This window comes from Ixodes scapularis, unplaced genomic scaffold (genome assembly GCF_016920785.2).
Source record: "Ixodes scapularis isolate PalLabHiFi unplaced genomic scaffold, ASM1692078v2 PGA_scaffold10__122_contigs__length_95168666, whole genome shotgun sequence".
NCBI lineage: Eukaryota > Metazoa > Arthropoda > Arachnida > Ixodida > Ixodidae > Ixodes > Ixodes scapularis.
In genome coordinates, this window is record NW_024609836.1 from 34,760,477 (window position 1) to 34,777,020 (window position 16,544).

Sequence of the window (16,544 nt, forward strand, 5' to 3'; positions counted from 1 at the left end):
CAAACGTTGCAAGTACAGCCACGGCTTCTGTGTCTGGTGTCGACCTCGGCGAAGTTACCGACATCGTAACACGCGCAGTGGTTACGGATGAAGCAACAGTTGGAACTACAACGAAGACTGTTGGCACGACCGTAACTGCAGAAAACACTGCAAGTACAGCCACAACTACCTTGTCCAGTACTGACCTCGGGGAAGTTACTGACGTAGTAACACGGGCGATGGTTACAGACAAAGGAACAACAGTGAAGACTGCTGGCGCAACCGCAGCTGCGGAAAACAGTGCAAGTACAGCCACAACTACATTGTCCAGCGCTGACCTTGGCGAAGTTACTGACGTCGTAACACGGGCGATGGTTACAGACAAAGCAACGATTAGAACCACAGTGAAGACAGCTGGCAACCCCATAACTGCAGAAAACAGTGCAAGCACAGCCACAACTACCGAGTCCAGTATCGACTTCGGCGAAGTTACCGACGTTGTAACACGTGTCATGGTTACGGACGAAGGCACAGTCGGAACAACAGCGGAGATGGACCCTATCGTAACTATGGCAAGCACTGCAAGTATGGCTATCGCATCCAATACTGACCTCGCCAACATTACGGACGCCGAAGCACACGTGGCTTTCGCCACAAAATCACCAAGCATAACGGAAGACGACACCAGCAAACACGACTCTCAAGCAATGTTGGCTACTGTGGAACTGACCAATTCCCTCCCAATTGTGGTTGCCACTGAAGTGTCGCAGCCCTTAACCTTGCCGGCAGAGACCACCAGTCCCATTTATTTTATTAACAAGAACTACCTTTCAGACGAGAGGTACCCACCAAAATTTGCCAAAATGTGGGAGAACGACCTGGGTCACTAATTTATTCCACGCCGTCGATATAGAGTTGCCCGGTCCATAGTATGTAGTAGTTCCATTAAAACAAATTAAGTGCTCAATGTATGTCGATGTCACATGGTTTATTATTCGCACATCACAGCATAGTTTTGCCACTGACATTTACCTTGGCAGTCTGGCTACTGAGTGTTGGGCAACTGTTCGTCAGTCCGGTATTCAACTTTGCAGGCTGGAAGAAACTGGCGGAGGTGCTGAACACATCCGTCCTTGTCCTTTACCTCTGGCAGGTCGAAAAGTTCCAGGGTTTTGAGCTTCCTGCAAGAATGTCAATTGCTCGGTACATGAGATAATTAGCAATTGAAGTGCTTTCTGTTGGATTTATGAGCTACGAGGTGTTACCGAACTGGCACATGAGCTTATACACAACTCCTAGACAGCAAGGCTGTAATGCCGCTACCAGAGGTTAGCACGCATATTTTATTTATTTATTTGTTTATTCTAATACCTACATTGCCCTTACTAGGACATTATTGTAGGTGGGTAGATATTTCAAAATTTTTAAACTAAGTACAATTGAGCACAAATAAGTTAAAAAAAAAAAAATTGACAATGCGAAAGGATTTGATTTTAAGATGGCATCACGGCAACTTGGCAATATAAGAAAAGAAAGACAGATATGAGCACAAAAATATTAACAGAAGTCAATGTAGCAATGCAATAGGAGCAGATACAATTTCAGCAGGAGGGTTAATCCACTCGTGGATCGTTTGACGGAAGAATGCATACTTCAATGTTCATTCTGGATATGGATTCACGACTCACGACTGGTCTGTACTGGGGTCTGGTCACATAGGTTGTTTCTTTCAGTCAAGTATTGTGTTTTTTTGATACCATTTCTGTCAATACATATGTTATAAAACAAGGACAATCTAACATATCCCTGCCGGTTTGCAAGCAAGGGCCACCCTAACTTAACACATATAGCGGAAGACCTTTTAGAGAAATCATAGGAACCGCACTGCTCGTTTCTGTATGCATTCAAGCTCATCTAGACTTTATTTTGTATGAAGGTCCCAATGACCAGAGAGGCAATGCAGACCCTTCGGAAGATAGTTTGCACATTGTGGTTCGGGTGAGCTGGAAAGACCTCGTTGATCGCATCAACAGATGCAATCTTTGCCATAAGTAACACTGGTCAAGGCTGATGATTAGGGTTCCGTGTTTTTGGATAAATCGAGAAAAATCCGAAAAACACTCGCCAGTAAATTTTCCGTCAATTCGGATATATCCGAAAAACTGAATTTCGAGGTCACAGTAACAAAATAAACAGCAATATAGACGGAGATTCCACTTCAGTTTCCTTTGAAATCTAGTACTACTGACAAAAGGGGTTTGCCTTTTAGCACGCCAAGGTTCTTTCGGGACAACAGTGATGGTACCCAAACCCTATTTGTTTTGTTTTTGAATTTTTTTTTTTTAGATTTTCTTACACAGTAACATACACTTTGAATTTCAAAGAATTGGGAATCTAACCAAAAGGAACTCTGATAAACCCCGAATCCCAAGTGAAAAACAGACTCCGAAAAACACCCTCCAAATTTCACTAGAAATAAACTCCGAAAACACGGAATCTTACAGATGATGCATGACCAAATGTACTTGATGGCGAAAAAAAAGTATGCACCCTGTCAGAGGGGGTCAAATTGCACCGTAATGCAGTAAGAAAAGTGTACATGATTTGCCCTAATAATCAATCAATAGGTATTGCATCATCGATAATCAATCAATCACTGAAGTCATTCGTCGGTTGACCCTCGCGACGTCACGGCAGTCACAAGATGCCCGTGTAGGCGTGCTACCGCCAGTTGGCACATCTGATGCCAGATGGCGCACCCAGGTTGCCACCGATAGAGTTCCTGTATAGCTATCTACGGTAGCAGAGTTGCGCATTCAGCCTCGGCGCGTGGCTGTAGCACCGGCTTTCCCGCACGAGCTGGATGCTTTGCTCCTCACGTGACTAAATTTGGCGAATAGCGGCGCCGCGCGCGCCGCCGCGCATGCAAAACAGGAGAGGAGGAAAAAGAGGCGGAAAGCAGGGAAACATACGCCGGGGCAAGAGAAACGTCAGCGGAGCGACCGTAAAGGTGGCTTTCTTGCACGCCAACGGATGCTTTGCTCCTCACGTGATGGATCTCGGCGAGTAGCGGCTTGGCGGCGCGGGGAAAACAAATGCGCAACTCTGGCTCCCGTAGGGAGCCTATACAGGAACTCTAGTCACCGAGGAGTGAGTGGGCTTACCGGTGGTGCCACGTGCCTGCTGCCTAGAGGAAAGAGTTCACTTCCTCACCCAGAATCGAACTGACGACCGCTCTCCCTTTAATACAATGTTCTAACCACTGAGCTAACGAGGCGGCTCGATGTACTCGTCGTTGCGGGCACTAGGAATTTGCGTTGGCGCTGTTGTTGCGCTTCATCCAGTCGGGGTCAAGTCGCACCTATGTAGTTCACGGATGGCAGCCCCACTTGATCATTATGGATGGTACCTGAAACTCTGATCCCCGATAATTCCCACCATAATCTTTCTTCTCATTGTTTGCCTGACCGTCGTCAATCTCGGCGAGGCTCAATCAAAACCGTACAAAAACTGAACGGTAGAACTGAGCCTGAACAAGGATGCCGAAATTCATCAATGCCTAGAGTCCGTGTTTTTGATACGCGCCCCAATGAAGTTCAATTACCCCCCAAAAAAGTTGTGTAAACTTAAACAGAAATCAGCCATTGAAACTAAACCCCGCTTCAATGTGGCAGATAACCATGCATTTGGGGAATTCAACCTCGAATGTGAAGACACTCACCTCACAAGTGAGTCGATCTGTCTTTGACAATGTCTTTTCAATGTTTGTCAAATTAGGCAAACCATGGACCTCCCTTTACGGAATAAATTTGGATCACGGCACTACGTTGCAACTTGCCGATTTTTCGAACAAAGTGCGATAACAAAGGTTATGTGTCGCGTCTTGCGGAAAAATCTGCATCGTGAAGGCCCCTCTGCAGATGAAAAAGAAGAAATGAAGCCTTCAAGCTTCTACTCCATTTTTATTTTTCAAAATCGCTCGCTTTTACTTAACAATTTGGGAATCGTAACCTCTCTGTTTAACAAAGTATTGCAAATCAGGAACACGCCTCATAATCCTCTCAACAATCCAGGTCTTGTTTTCAGGTAGCGAAATGCGTTGTAGCTCGGCTTCGTAATTGAACCCGAGTACAGGTTCGTTCCCCACCGTGCCAATGAGGTGGTAGGTAGTGGGAATGCCTATTCGAATTCTGTCGACAATGATTATCTCGTCTGTCAATGACTGTTTGTACTTTTTCGAGAGAATGTAGCATGCATCTGAGATCCACACAAGAACGGCAACCTAAAATTAAATTTTTTTTACATGTCCGGGAGGACAGAACATGTTAAGGAAATTCCCAGATGTTAATGGGTGATGTTCTGTGATGGCTGGAATTGTAGGACTTTAAAAAGAATCTCAATTAACTGCCTCATTCTTGCACACTCAAAGTATTTATAAACCCGATCCTCATAATGGTTTGTTGTACGTGTTCCACTTCCGAGGCCCTTTGCTTCGAATAGACAGAATATAGTTTGAAAGGGACACTAACACACTCCAAGAAAATATTTTTAAATTTTTTTCCAGGCGATCCATGATGGTGTTGGAAGACACCATCATGGTGTCTTCCAAGCATTTTTTTGCTACAGTGTCACATATTTTAAATCAAGTAAAAAAAAATGCAATTGCTCCAAACCGAAACTGGACTGGGGAGGAAGAAGAAATATAGAAGAGAAAGTTACCGGAAGTCACGTGGCTGTGCAACTTTGTTTTTCAAGGAACATATCTGCAACTTTTTAGAAGCCACAAAAAAATGGGCATCATATTTCTTTTTTTATTTTTAATATTGTGTGTGTGCCTTTGATGACCCACAACTTTGATTACCTTTGGTGGTAGTGTCTAAGCCATAGAAAACGGCATGTGACCACAAAGAAGAGAGCGAGCGCGACTCAAACTGGCCAGTTCTCAATCGGCAGTTTTCGGGAGGAAAGAAAACGAATTTTGAGCCGCAAATTGTGTTCTGGGTAGTTGGATTCTCATGTCACGTACAAATAAAAACTTTGGCAAGCATAAATACCCTGTCAGTGTCCCTTTAACATGAGTGTTATCAAGAAACCTCAATAATTTTCAGTAACATTCACAATCACGGTCCGTACCCAAAAACTTCCGCTTCTTTGTTTTACGAAAGGTAATTTTAAGTGCTCTCCAAACCTCCTTACCCACATTTCGAGATATTGGACAGAAGCGAGAAATTGCAAAAACGTGTCGATCACAAACGAAATGCTCCTTTTTCTGTCGTTATACTTGGCAATTTTCTAAATTTCCAAAAGTTTTGCTCGATACACATCTCCGAGGCCCGTGGACAATTTTTTGCAGTATAATCGAGGATGCTTGGTTTCCCTAAATCGGGTGTTTGTGTCGGAGCCTTATAAAAACTTTTCCACCTTTCTCTGTCCTGCGCGCTGTACAAGTCTGTTGATTCCACCGAAGGATGCAGGATGACTTTCTCTGTAGGAGACGGCATTGGTCCTCATCTTTGACGACGGTGACGCATGTTCTTTGCCCTTGGGCGGTAGGAGCGAGCTCGAAACGATGTCAGATCCCGGTGGCACTTGATTACGGCGAAAATTACACGTCCCATCCAGGGACATCCGTTGTAGAGCTCGTAACATAGTAGGTCGACGATGTTGGATTCCTTGACTGATTTTTGCGCAAGACAGGACACGGTGTCTTTGTCATCACGCCAACCAATATTTTGCTACAGTGTTACGTATAGTTTTAATAAAGTAAAAAAAAACGCTACTGTTCGAAAACTGGACTGGGGAGGAAGAAGAAATATAAAGGAGGAGAAAGATACCAAAAGTGACGTGGTTGTGCAGCTTTATTTTTTATTTTTTTTTATTTCAATCAACGTATTTGCAGTTTTTTAGAAGTCACAGAAAATGGGTATCATGCTTTTTGTCCATTTCTAGTATTAAGTGTGCCTTCGACGAACCATGACTTTCATTATCTTAGATGGTTGTGTCTAAACCATAGAAAACGGCACATGACCACGGAGAAGAGAGTGAGCGCGACTGAAACCTGCCAGTTCTCAATCAGCGGTTTTCGGGCCGAAAGAAAATGAATTTAGAGCCACAAATTGTGTTCTGGGTAGTTGGGCTCTCATATGTCATGTACAAATAAAAACTGTGGCAAGCATAAATACCCTACCAGTGTCCCTTTAAAGAGGGAGCGGTCGTTGGTTTCAATTCTTGGCGAGGACGGGAAGTCTTTTCTAGGCAGCAGGCATGTGATGTCACTGTCTCTGACGCCAGAGGCAAACCCACTCACTCCCCGCCGGCTACCCACAGCAGCAACTCGGATTCACTATACTGCGTCGGATGCGCCACCTCGTGGCAGTGCGCACATGCCGGCAACCTGGATGCGCCACGTGGGAGCAGTGCCTTGTCACGAGACCGCCATAACGTCGCTAGGGTCGGCCAATGACCTTGGTCGATTGGTGACGACGTCACGAGGGTCAATTGAGAGATGACATTGATGATCGATCGATTATCGATGATGCAATACCTGTCAATCAATTATAGGGGTGAACACTTTTCCTACAAATCATTACTAAAAATTATGCAACATTTGAGTACCTGGGAGAGGACCCGAGCCTATATTTTCCTCTGTCATGTATGTACGTTCAGGCACCACTAACAATGGCTGGTGCCACCTCCCTCGAAGATGTAGCATTTGTACGAGCAATCAAGGGGGCTATAATCCCAAGGGCGAATATATATCAGCTAGACATATCAACCAACGTCACAACACAAACACGTCTTCAAAATTTCAAATTAAAAAAAAAGAAATTGCTTTTAGTGTTTTTTTTAAAAAAACAATGAAGAGAATTTTTTTTTTTTTTTTTAAATAGTGTTTTTATGCTTCTTGGGAACATAACATGCTGCCCAATTTTTTGTAGACATTTGCGACGCGTATTTCTGTGCCTACGAAAAAAGTAAAGAAACCGAAACTGAACAATTTCCATGCTCGTTTCTGGGCTTCCGAAAACGGAGGTGACGTCAAGTGTGAATACGTCGGTATCGGTAGTATTTAGAAGATTGAGACTCAGGTTACTGCGGTGGGTTATAGCAGCACGGTGGCGCGGTTGTTTCGTCGAATCCGTCAACATGGACGGCAATGCCGCTCTTGCGAGCGAGTTCGAGCTTCCGTTCAGTGGCCCAACACAAACGGAACGGGAGTAGTGTGTGGCGGCCTCCGCATCACCCGACGGAGACCGCCCAGCCGGTAACGAGCGTCCCTTGCGAGCGGCCCGCATGCCAAAGTGCCCATAGTTGCTTGTTGGCCGTTTCGCGTCCAGCATAGCAAAGAAAAAAACAATTATGCTGCTTTATTTATGGTTTAGTAACCATTTCCGGTCCGATTTATACGTTTCATGGTTATTCAAAAGGAAATTGGAACAGTATTCCTAAAAACTGCGAACCAAAACGTGACCGAGGGCATGTCTCTCGTTCCGACCAATCACTGACGCGTCTCTTGCGACGTCGCGCCTCTTGGCCCCGCATCGGTCACGTGAGCTCCGCTTCTGCTTGCTTCTCCTGCAACTCTCGGGGCGTCGCCCCAGTCGATCCCGGTACGATTATTACCGCGACTGTTTAATTGATTTGCGCGGCACGCAAGCGCCGGTTTCGGCTGAAATTTGGGCAATGTGGCCCGAGACGTGCCTGGAACCCAGTTCAATCGCCAAAAAGATGTCTGAAATTGCCTTCATTGTCCCTTTAAGGGTCTGCATTACCTGCCTGGGTGCACTTCTCCAAAATATGTGCTAATTTGCACTGTCCCAAATATGCGCAATTTAGCCGCCACCAGTGTCTGAAAGTGCGTATACGCAGGCTGCCGCAGCCCAGTGCAGTCGAACGACATCGATGTACACTCTCAAAACCAGGGACGAGCGCCGTAAAGCGCCTGGTTAGAAACTGCCGCCGGAAAAGCGTATAGCAGTAAGAAAGGGGACCCCACTTACGTCAGCTCAGACAGCGTCTTGACCCCGTAGTCACTCACGTTGCCGCAGCTGATCACCCGTAGCTCCTCGAGGCTCTCCTTCCGGCACGCGAGCATCTGGAGGGCCTCGTCTCTCACGTAGTGACAGCGCTTCAGGTTCAGGGATCTGAGATTCGTCAGCCCCCCTGGAAGTAGGCAACGACTTGGTGGGCCGGCAAGGGGCACAAGGCCAAGACCACTTAGAAGACATTGCAAGGCCCAAGTTTTATGCCATCGTTAGTGGATCCTCGATTTGCCCCCCAAGCGACAGACACGCCGAAACCCGACATTCTGGCGCGTCGTCTGCTGTCCACGCGAAATGCTGGAATACGTCTTCGACTGACGTGTTTACCGTCCTATCCAGCCCATGCATCAAAAGTAGACCCAAGGAGGCAACAAATTATGTCGCGGGAGCTGTTGTGACATGCTGTTGGAGGTCGTGATCCCGGCGGTCGGTTGTAGCATAACCGGTGAAAAAAACGAGCTAACGCAGGATTCGCAGTCGTCATGGCCTCCCGCCTCGTTTTTACTGCAGTTTTTTTTTGTCGCTTGTCTAGCTGCAGCAGAACAAATGTCTGCTTTGTCCCCGTTTGCCACTATGCCATCGCTGGAATTGCCGCAGGCGAAAAACCGCCACTTGACGTCACTGGGCGGAAATCTGAGCATGATCACACCAGTCGGAGAGTTCCAAGCACCCCAGCAAGTGCTGGCAATGGGCGCGTTCAGTAGCGGCCCCGGAGTCAAGGAGTCACTGACTCCTCCCACTGGACGGCCAAAAGTCACTTCCGGTGCATGTAACTCCGGGGCTTCGGAGTCAAGCTCCGAAGCACCGACTCCCGAGACGGTGCACGTAGAGTCAAAGGAGCTAAAATGACGTCATTTCCTGACTGGTGACGATTTCCGGCGCTAAAAGAGGAAAAAACAAGCAATATGGCGGGATAAGCTGCTTCGGTTCTATCGCGGGTGCGCGGTTTGTTCGCTTTTGTTAATGAAAAGTGCTCAAGGTAAGACGAATAACGCGTTTGAATATATTTTTCAGGTAAGGCTCTTTCGGAAAATGCATAGGACCGTATTTTGTTTGGTTTGAATATGCTAATAAACAATGCAAACGTTCATTTAATGCCGTGTCTCGATCACCGTTGCACGGAAACTCAGTAATATTGACGATAGTCCTGTCCGCGCTCAACAGAGCAAAACAGGGTATGAGCGCGACTTTGGAAGCCGGTTGGACACTCACGCAGAGCATGATACCGATTAATGTTTTGTTTGCGTAGCTAAATCGGGGTGCACGTTGGCTAAGGCTCGCTTCGGCCGACAAACCTTGATCGCCGAGCGCGGCAGAACTTCCCGTGTGTATACGAATACATTTTATAGGAAGTTCGTTACGAAGGGCAGAACAAACTTATGGCCGTATAAAAATATCGCAACCGGCGGGGTAGATTCGCTGAGCTCTGTATTTTGTGTGTGCTGACGACGATTTTTGTCGGCTTTTATAACAGTAGCTGCCTTTGCACCGCCAAACGAAGGGCTCGATCGCGTTGCATCGCTTCGAACAGCAGCGCTGATGTGTACAATCACCCGCTTTTTCTTCAACGACCTTGTAAAGACTTCTTCAAAACCGGCGTCAAATAAAAGCGATCGTGCTCGCCATCGTCTGCTTCCAGTTTATTCGGAGACCGTCTGGCGCAGGGGAGGAAGCGGAAGTTGCGTAGAAGCAGGTTTGGAGCCGCGGGTTTTTTTGCCGTTCAGTAGGCGCTCCGATGACTCCGACTCGAGGCACTCCGTTCGGAGGCAAAGGAGGCGCTACTGAACGCGCCCATTGCGCCGGTTGTGAGACGCTGCAAGAGGCAGTTGCGGCAAAGCAGACGCGAATGGCGCTGCACGAATCCACTAGTGATGTTGTTAGAGAATGAAAGACAACTAGGCTTTGTCTTCGACGTGGTGTTCCTGGCCTGCATGCATACTCAGGTAGGGAAAGCCTATGTGCATGATGGACGAGTCCGTGGCGTCAATCTCTTGGATCTTCAGTGCCCGGGACACGGGTAGGGTGTTGTAGTCCGAGTGGAACTGCTCCGCTCCGGCCCACCGGACGGAAGCGCCGCAGCGGATGAGCCATTCCGCCGCTGCTCGATCAGGACCCACCTCTCGGATGCGAGCCTCGTCATACCTGGCAGATACAAATGATGGCATTATTAATCCACCCTTTTTGTAGATTCCAGGTTTGAGGGGAATGAAGCTGCTTGGGCGTGGCAGGAGCGAGTGCAAACATTCCTTCGAGTGAGGACGCTGGATCCTGTTAGCTCCATTGAGCTACGGTGGCTTGTAGTTGGTCGCAGGTTAAGAGTTCAGGGGAAACTCCTCCCACCTCTTTCCACTTCATGGAGAGCAAAGACTCTGCTGAAGTGGAAAGGAGTGGAGGGAGCTTCCCCACAACCTGCCCATTGTGGCTTATCTTTCGCCTCTAAGTTAGTACTTGTTAGTACAAATAAACAAATAAAGTAGTTGTTAATACAACCACCTTTTGTGTTTTTTTCTTTTTATTTTTTAACTGCATTAAAAATTGCGTGCATTGAAACCGAAACCTTAACTCCGTTTCATTGCATAAGGTTACTTTTTTTGATGAACCGCGTGTACGACAGACATTTTGATGCAGGTTTACTTGTACATAATTGATGCACTTACTTGTTAAATACGGCGTTTAGCCATTGCCAGAAGTGACGCTTCGGAGTGAAGGTCAGCTTAGGGGCCAGAGGGGCCAGCGATATGCCCACGCTCGCACACAACGATCTGCAGCAGGCCACGGGCGCCCTGATCATCGTTTGGCGATCTGTCCAGAAGAGGTGTCACACTATGCCGAACACACAGTTGCAGTTCCACCTTTTTCAGCACCAGTTCTACCTCGTAAAATTTGTTAAAATACGGTTGATCGTCAAACACAGCCGCTATCAACTGTTATTGTAGATGTACAGTTATGTATTTCTGAATTAGACGATGTCTTACGCCACCTAGCCATTGTGGTTTGCACAAATTATTTCAGTGAACGCTCTAGTGCTATTGTTGGTTTTGGCCAACGAGGTAGAGGGGCTTAGAGTGATAAACCGGAAGTTCGGAAGTGGCACCCCCCCGGTTGCCGCCATATTTTACGCAAATGTGACCACTCGTCACGTGACCTTCCAAGAGCCGTGACGTCACGGGTAAGATGGCAGCGCCCAGAGCTGGCGGATGCGAGTTTGTTCGGTGCGCGGTAGCCGTGATGTGCAGCTGCTTTCCGACGACTTCGGGCTTCTTCGTGCTCGCTGACGCAGGTATAATGTGAAAATATGAAGGAATGAGACTTTATACCGTTTTTGCGCAAGATCGCTGTGGATCATCTGGATATTAACGCCTGTGAGACAGGATCAGCTCTGCATCGCCGTACCGGTGCTCGGATTCCGGGATGTGTCCGAGGATCGATAGAACTTTGAGTGCTTTTAACATGAAATTTTCGCATTCTCTTAGCTTTGTTTGAACGTTGAAATATCTGAGAATCTACGCTTTAGGGCCTAAGGGAAGTTGTTTCAGCCCTCCGTCCCTCCGTCACCGAACAACCATAGCAACTTTTAGCGAGGAAGCTCCTGCGATTTTAACCTTTTGTGCTAATCCACGATTCTACGTTCGATCGCTTTTCTTCCTTTTTTTGTGTGTGTGTGTGTGAGTGCGAAGTGCACCCTTATTTTCAGCTACGAGGTTGGCGTTTTATTGGGTATGGGGAAGAAAAAATCCTTGCAGGCACCTGCTTCAAAGCTATTCGACTTGCTATAAGAACAACTGTTTTGGTGCATGCATAGATTAACTGCGTATTTTTTATGTTTTGTAGGATTTATTGCAGCTATACTCTTTTCCATCAAGAGTGCATTGTATTAGTCGGTCAATTATTTAATTGTTCTAATTACCTGGATAAGATGATTCATATTTGTGTTCATCCCTTGCCTGGAGAGCAGTCTTGTTGAAAAATGTTGACTGCCATTCCTTTTGGTCTCTTCAATAAACTCTTTTTAAAAGTTTGGGCTGTCTATACTTCGCATCACCGTAACTTGGAAAAGGCCAACCGCCACAGCCCCCTCGAGCCAATCAGAGAGACGGAGCGAAGGTGTGTGACAAATCTGTGCAGACGAGCACTCTGGTGATATGCTGTCATGTGCCTCTCTCCAATGTGTGTATTGACTCACCGAGACTGTAGTCTTTGCCGTCTGCCAAATTCTGATGAAACAAATTACAGTAGCTACTACTGTAATTACTTCAGGCTTTCATACTTTGGGTATTTGTTCGACAAGAATGTTATGTCCGCCATCCCTGTGAATTTGGCTCAGCACCTATTGGACTCGAATGCTGCATTAGCGTTCGACGTGAACTGGGGCCCATTCGTGTGCTTTACGCAAAAAAAAAATGGTGACGGTTGTGTTGCTTGATAAGGTTCTGCAAAGGGTCTATTGTGTCATACATATAGGAAGTGTCATGCTATATAACAATGCATCAACACATACTATTAAACTATATGCTCAGAGGTGTGTTTGTTTTTCCAATTAAAAAGTTACAGCAGTGTGCTTTAATGCTATTATCATGTGTGTAGTTTTAAGTATCCTCTCTGCAATGCCTACGAAGGCCCCTGGAAGCAATAAATTAATAAATAACATTTTCACATCACTGGAGTTGCTTTTCGGATGCACCACATGTTCAGGAAAGGTTGAACGGGTGCAGCCCCTTGCAAGAAGTCTGCCAGTCTGGTATGACCCCTTAATTAATATTGAAGGGTCAGAGAAGCAAGTGTCCTCGTAAGGTCCAGAGCGTGCAGTGGACACAATTCTCGGTGTGTAGACTCTCAAGGCATGAAGGCAAGCGGAAATATGTTTATCTGGTTAGTGTATCAAATATGTTTATTTCCACTTGATTACATAATTATTGATTCTTAGTGAATGGTTCCATAACGAGTTCTTTCTGCGACAGTCTCGTGTCAGGCGTTCAGTCGTAGTACCTGTGGACCTTGTTGTCGGATGACGCTCCTGGCACGTCGGTGTTCAGTTTGGTCGAGTGGCAACTTTGACCGACTGATGCTGTCTTGTAATCATACGTCATGTGCAGCCACTGACGTCTGATGCACTGAAGCTGCAGGGCTGGCTTCTAATCCGAAAATTTTCCTGGTAGTTTTCGGCATCAATGTAGCAAGCTCGGGCATGTATTGCTTACGTGGCTGTGCCTTTTGCTGTACCATTGACTTGAAAGCTGGCAACAATTTTTGTTTGCTATCCAAGTCTGGTGATGCTTGCAGTTCACTTTTGAGAGCAACCAGCCATTCTATTCCTTCAAGTCACTCAGGGGCATTCTCCCTCAAAGTTGGAAATTGTGTGCTTGGTGGAGTGGACACAGAAAATTGGTGTCAGCAAATTTTTAGGTAATGTCCTTGGACGACAACCGACACCAAATCCACTGTCACTGCATCGCCGCTCACCTGCTTTGTCGTGCTTACCTCTTGTTGAGGTGATGGACATGAGGAGCTTTGGGGTAATCAGGGATTCAATTCAGCACCTTCGGCGTCAGGGACAAAGGTCGCCGAAGGTAATCCTTAATCTCCCGTGGTCGCTCCTCGAGACGTAATCGAAGGTCGTTTGGCACGAACCCTCGCCGACCAATTCATTGGTACGGGCTGCTTTGGTAGACATGGTCGGCTTCATGCAGTGGTAGCAAAGTGGTTTTCGGTCGTACATTCGCATCACCTACGTTTTCCTCGGTATACTTTGTTGAGCACAGACCTACACACGATGTCGGGAATGCTTCGGCGTTAGAGTGTCTCATTGAATTGGCATTGAATACTAAGGGGCAGCCGGTGGCGGTCGTCGTGCCATTGTGGTGTAAGTTGCCCTCGGTTTGTCAGATGCCGCTTCGCTCGCAGAAGTCTCGGTTGAAATACCTGTCAAACTTGTTCCGAAACAATCTCGGCAATCAAAATAAAAGCCAGGCAACTGATGGCAGGAAGTAGCTTCCTGATCTCCTTCCAGACAACGTCGTGAATGATGTCGTGGATGCCTGGGAGGCTGGCGTCGAAGTAGTAGCTGGACAACTCGAGTGTCGAGACGCCGCGAAGTTGTTCATAGTGGCAGGCTTGGGCATGCAGTGCACATTCCATGTTGGAAGCCTCAGTGATATGAACACTCCGACTGTTGTTGGGGGGGTTGTTGTCCCTCACGTGTTGTCCCTCACGTGAGGGGCATGGGATTCTTAGGTTCTTGTCTTCTGTAGCATCAAGGTCGGCGTGGGCGTGGGCGCTCGATCAAGCGCAAAACATCCTCCACGAGTGCAGTGGCGCTCTCATTGGGGCAGTGTCCTGGACAAAATCAAGAATGCGGCTCTCTCTCGTTGATGTTGGCTGACGAATGCGCGCTTCAGCTCGATCTTGCATACTTCCCATGAAGTTAAGGAGGATCCATGGTTCTCAGACCAGCGCCGGCAATTTCTTCCACGAGAAGTATAGGTTCTGCAGGAGCTGGTTGTCTGTCCACCCAATGTGGCGGGCGACACTGTCATATTGTTCAATCCAGTCCTTGACGTCTTCATACAGCTTGCGTGAAAAAGCGTCGGAGTGTGATTTGCGACGGGCATGCAAACAATGGTGGGAGGGGACACGGTTTGCTGCTACAGGTTTGTCATTGTTGGCTTAGTCAGCTTCGGATTTTCTGACAGGAGACCGAATTCCGGTGGTTTTTCCTGGTAGCAGCAACTGGCTCGGATTTCAGGTGCTTCGTGGTGTATTTCCGAGCTTACTCCTTGTGGTACTCGGTCGTCTTGCGGTTGTTCTGCCAGGCTCGGGTCAGGACTTTGCTTACGGCTCGACAGGGGTATAAGACGCAGGATAGTCCGCCAGCCGTGTCCCATTATCGGGTAACTCGGTTGAAGAGCCGCCGGGTTCACACAGAGTGAAGGGCTCTGGGTAAAGTGCCCAGCACCTCCACCTGAACATTCAATTACAGCTTAGCATGACCTGCAGTGTCCCAGAATAGTGAATATTGATAGAAGATAGGACTGGAACAAGGGTCCGTGACAGTATAACAAAACTCGCAGAAGAGAATCTATCCTGACCACTGAAGAAGCTGCATTGCTTTAGTGGCATTCTGTCCGAATAAATCCTCTCCTTCGGGGTTTGGCGACTGCCGTGGACGAACTGAACTGAAATGGATGTGGGACCACTTTTCTGGTAATGGGCCGCTGCAGACTGTTGCCACAAAGCGGCGTGAGCTGGGTACGTAACACGCTCGATGAAATGTCCGGGCAGCTTGCAATTCGCGTAACGAGTGTGGATGAAACGTTTGTGTTGACGAAACGTGCGACAGACCAGCGGGATCAATACCAACTGCAACACCTGTGCTCCGTGAAAGTGCACGTCTACGCCGGAACAATTTTGGAAGCAGCACAGCATCACCTAAAGCATGGCACAGGAACTACCAGCTTGAAGGCAGCTCTTCGGTGCGTCGCACACCTGTGCTCCGTGAAAGTGCACATCTACGCCAGAACAATTTGTAAGCAGCACAGCATCATTCAGCGGGGCACGGGAACTACCAGCTTCAAGGCAGCCTTCCGGTGCGCCGCACAACCGAAGTGAGCCCTCGGTCATTTGATCGAAGCTGCACCGCGATTGCACACCGCCAAGCACGACTCATGCAATTTACGTCGCTAAACTGTGTATCCAAATATATTGCACACGCTTCACTGCAAACCTCGAAGATTCCGATGGTCAACGAGAGCACAGAAACGTCGCCTTAAATTTTATCCTAGCGGTATCCGAATCAATCCGAGGTCCGAGCAACGTAGGTCAGATTGTCTCTTCCGTGGCAATATCCCGGTCGGTCACCAGCGAAATGCACACCGTTCCTCCGTATTTTCACGTTATACCTACGTCAAACACCACGCTGAACTCTGAACTCGCTTTCGACCGGCCTCATATGACGGCTTCCGCGTCTGAAATCAACTCGCCGAGACGAACGACAACCAACAAAGCATCCGACAAGCTCCGGCCCAGCTGGGGCCAGCCGCTGCATGGGCGCTGCCATCTTTCCTGTGAGGTCACGTATTTGGTTTGGTCATGTGACGTGTGGTCAAATTTGCGTACAATGGCAGCCGCCTTAGGGGGGTCACTTTCGAGTGCAGACCGGAACCCCGGTTTATCGCTCTAAGCCCCTCTACCTCGTTGGTTTTGGCATGGAAGATTCGGTACGGCGACTGCGGCGACTAGAGCACTATATAGCTCCTACGGAGCAGAGTAGCGCAATCCTTTGAACCTCGTGTTTTGCCGACAAGATGGCCGACAGAGCGGCTCGGCGCGAGTCACGTGGTACTCAGGGTTCCAAGAGGCGGCCCGCCCTATGGGAGAATACATGGAGATCGATACAACACGGCTGATTAAAAAATGAACGGCGAGTTCACACTTTTCAAAACTAGTCTGTCGTGAAGTTAGTAAAGCACTAAACACTTTATCAAAATTTTAATAATATCGGATGCGTGTGCAAATTTTGAGAAGGCA

General features: G+C 47.5%; 1 protein-coding gene across 1 annotated transcript; it reads right to left on the reverse strand.

Moving 5' to 3' along the window:
• Positions 1 to 950: 950 nt before the first annotated feature.
• On the reverse strand, positions 951 to 10,946 carry LOC8030621 (ATP synthase subunit s, mitochondrial). The gene is made up of 4 exons (XM_029971539.4): positions 10,679 to 10,946; positions 9,961 to 10,163; positions 7,980 to 8,142; positions 951 to 1,160 (listed from the first exon to the last, which is right to left on the reverse strand). The coding sequence occupies exons 1-4, from the start codon at positions 10,810 to 10,812 to the stop codon at positions 1,025 to 1,027; spliced, it is 636 nt and encodes a 211-aa protein (XP_029827399.2). The 5' UTR covers positions 10,813 to 10,946; the 3' UTR covers positions 951 to 1,024.
• Between the last annotated feature and the right edge of the window lie 5,598 nt (positions 10,947 to 16,544).

Bases quoted from the DNA above. Each gene is read 5' to 3' on its own strand.
- LOC8030621 (XM_029971539.4), bottom strand. From the start codon at position 10,812: ATGATCAGGGCGCCCGTGGCCTGCTGCAGATCGTTGTGTGCGAGCGTG. The intron at 10,164-10,678 runs GTAAGTGCATCA...TGTATCTGCCAG, and splicing joins CTAAACGCCGTATTTAACAA to GTATGACGAGGCTCGCATCC. The intron at 8,143-9,960 runs GTATGCATGCAG...GCCTACTTCCAG, and splicing joins CATAGGCTTTCCCTACCTGA to GGGGGCTGACGAATCTCAGA.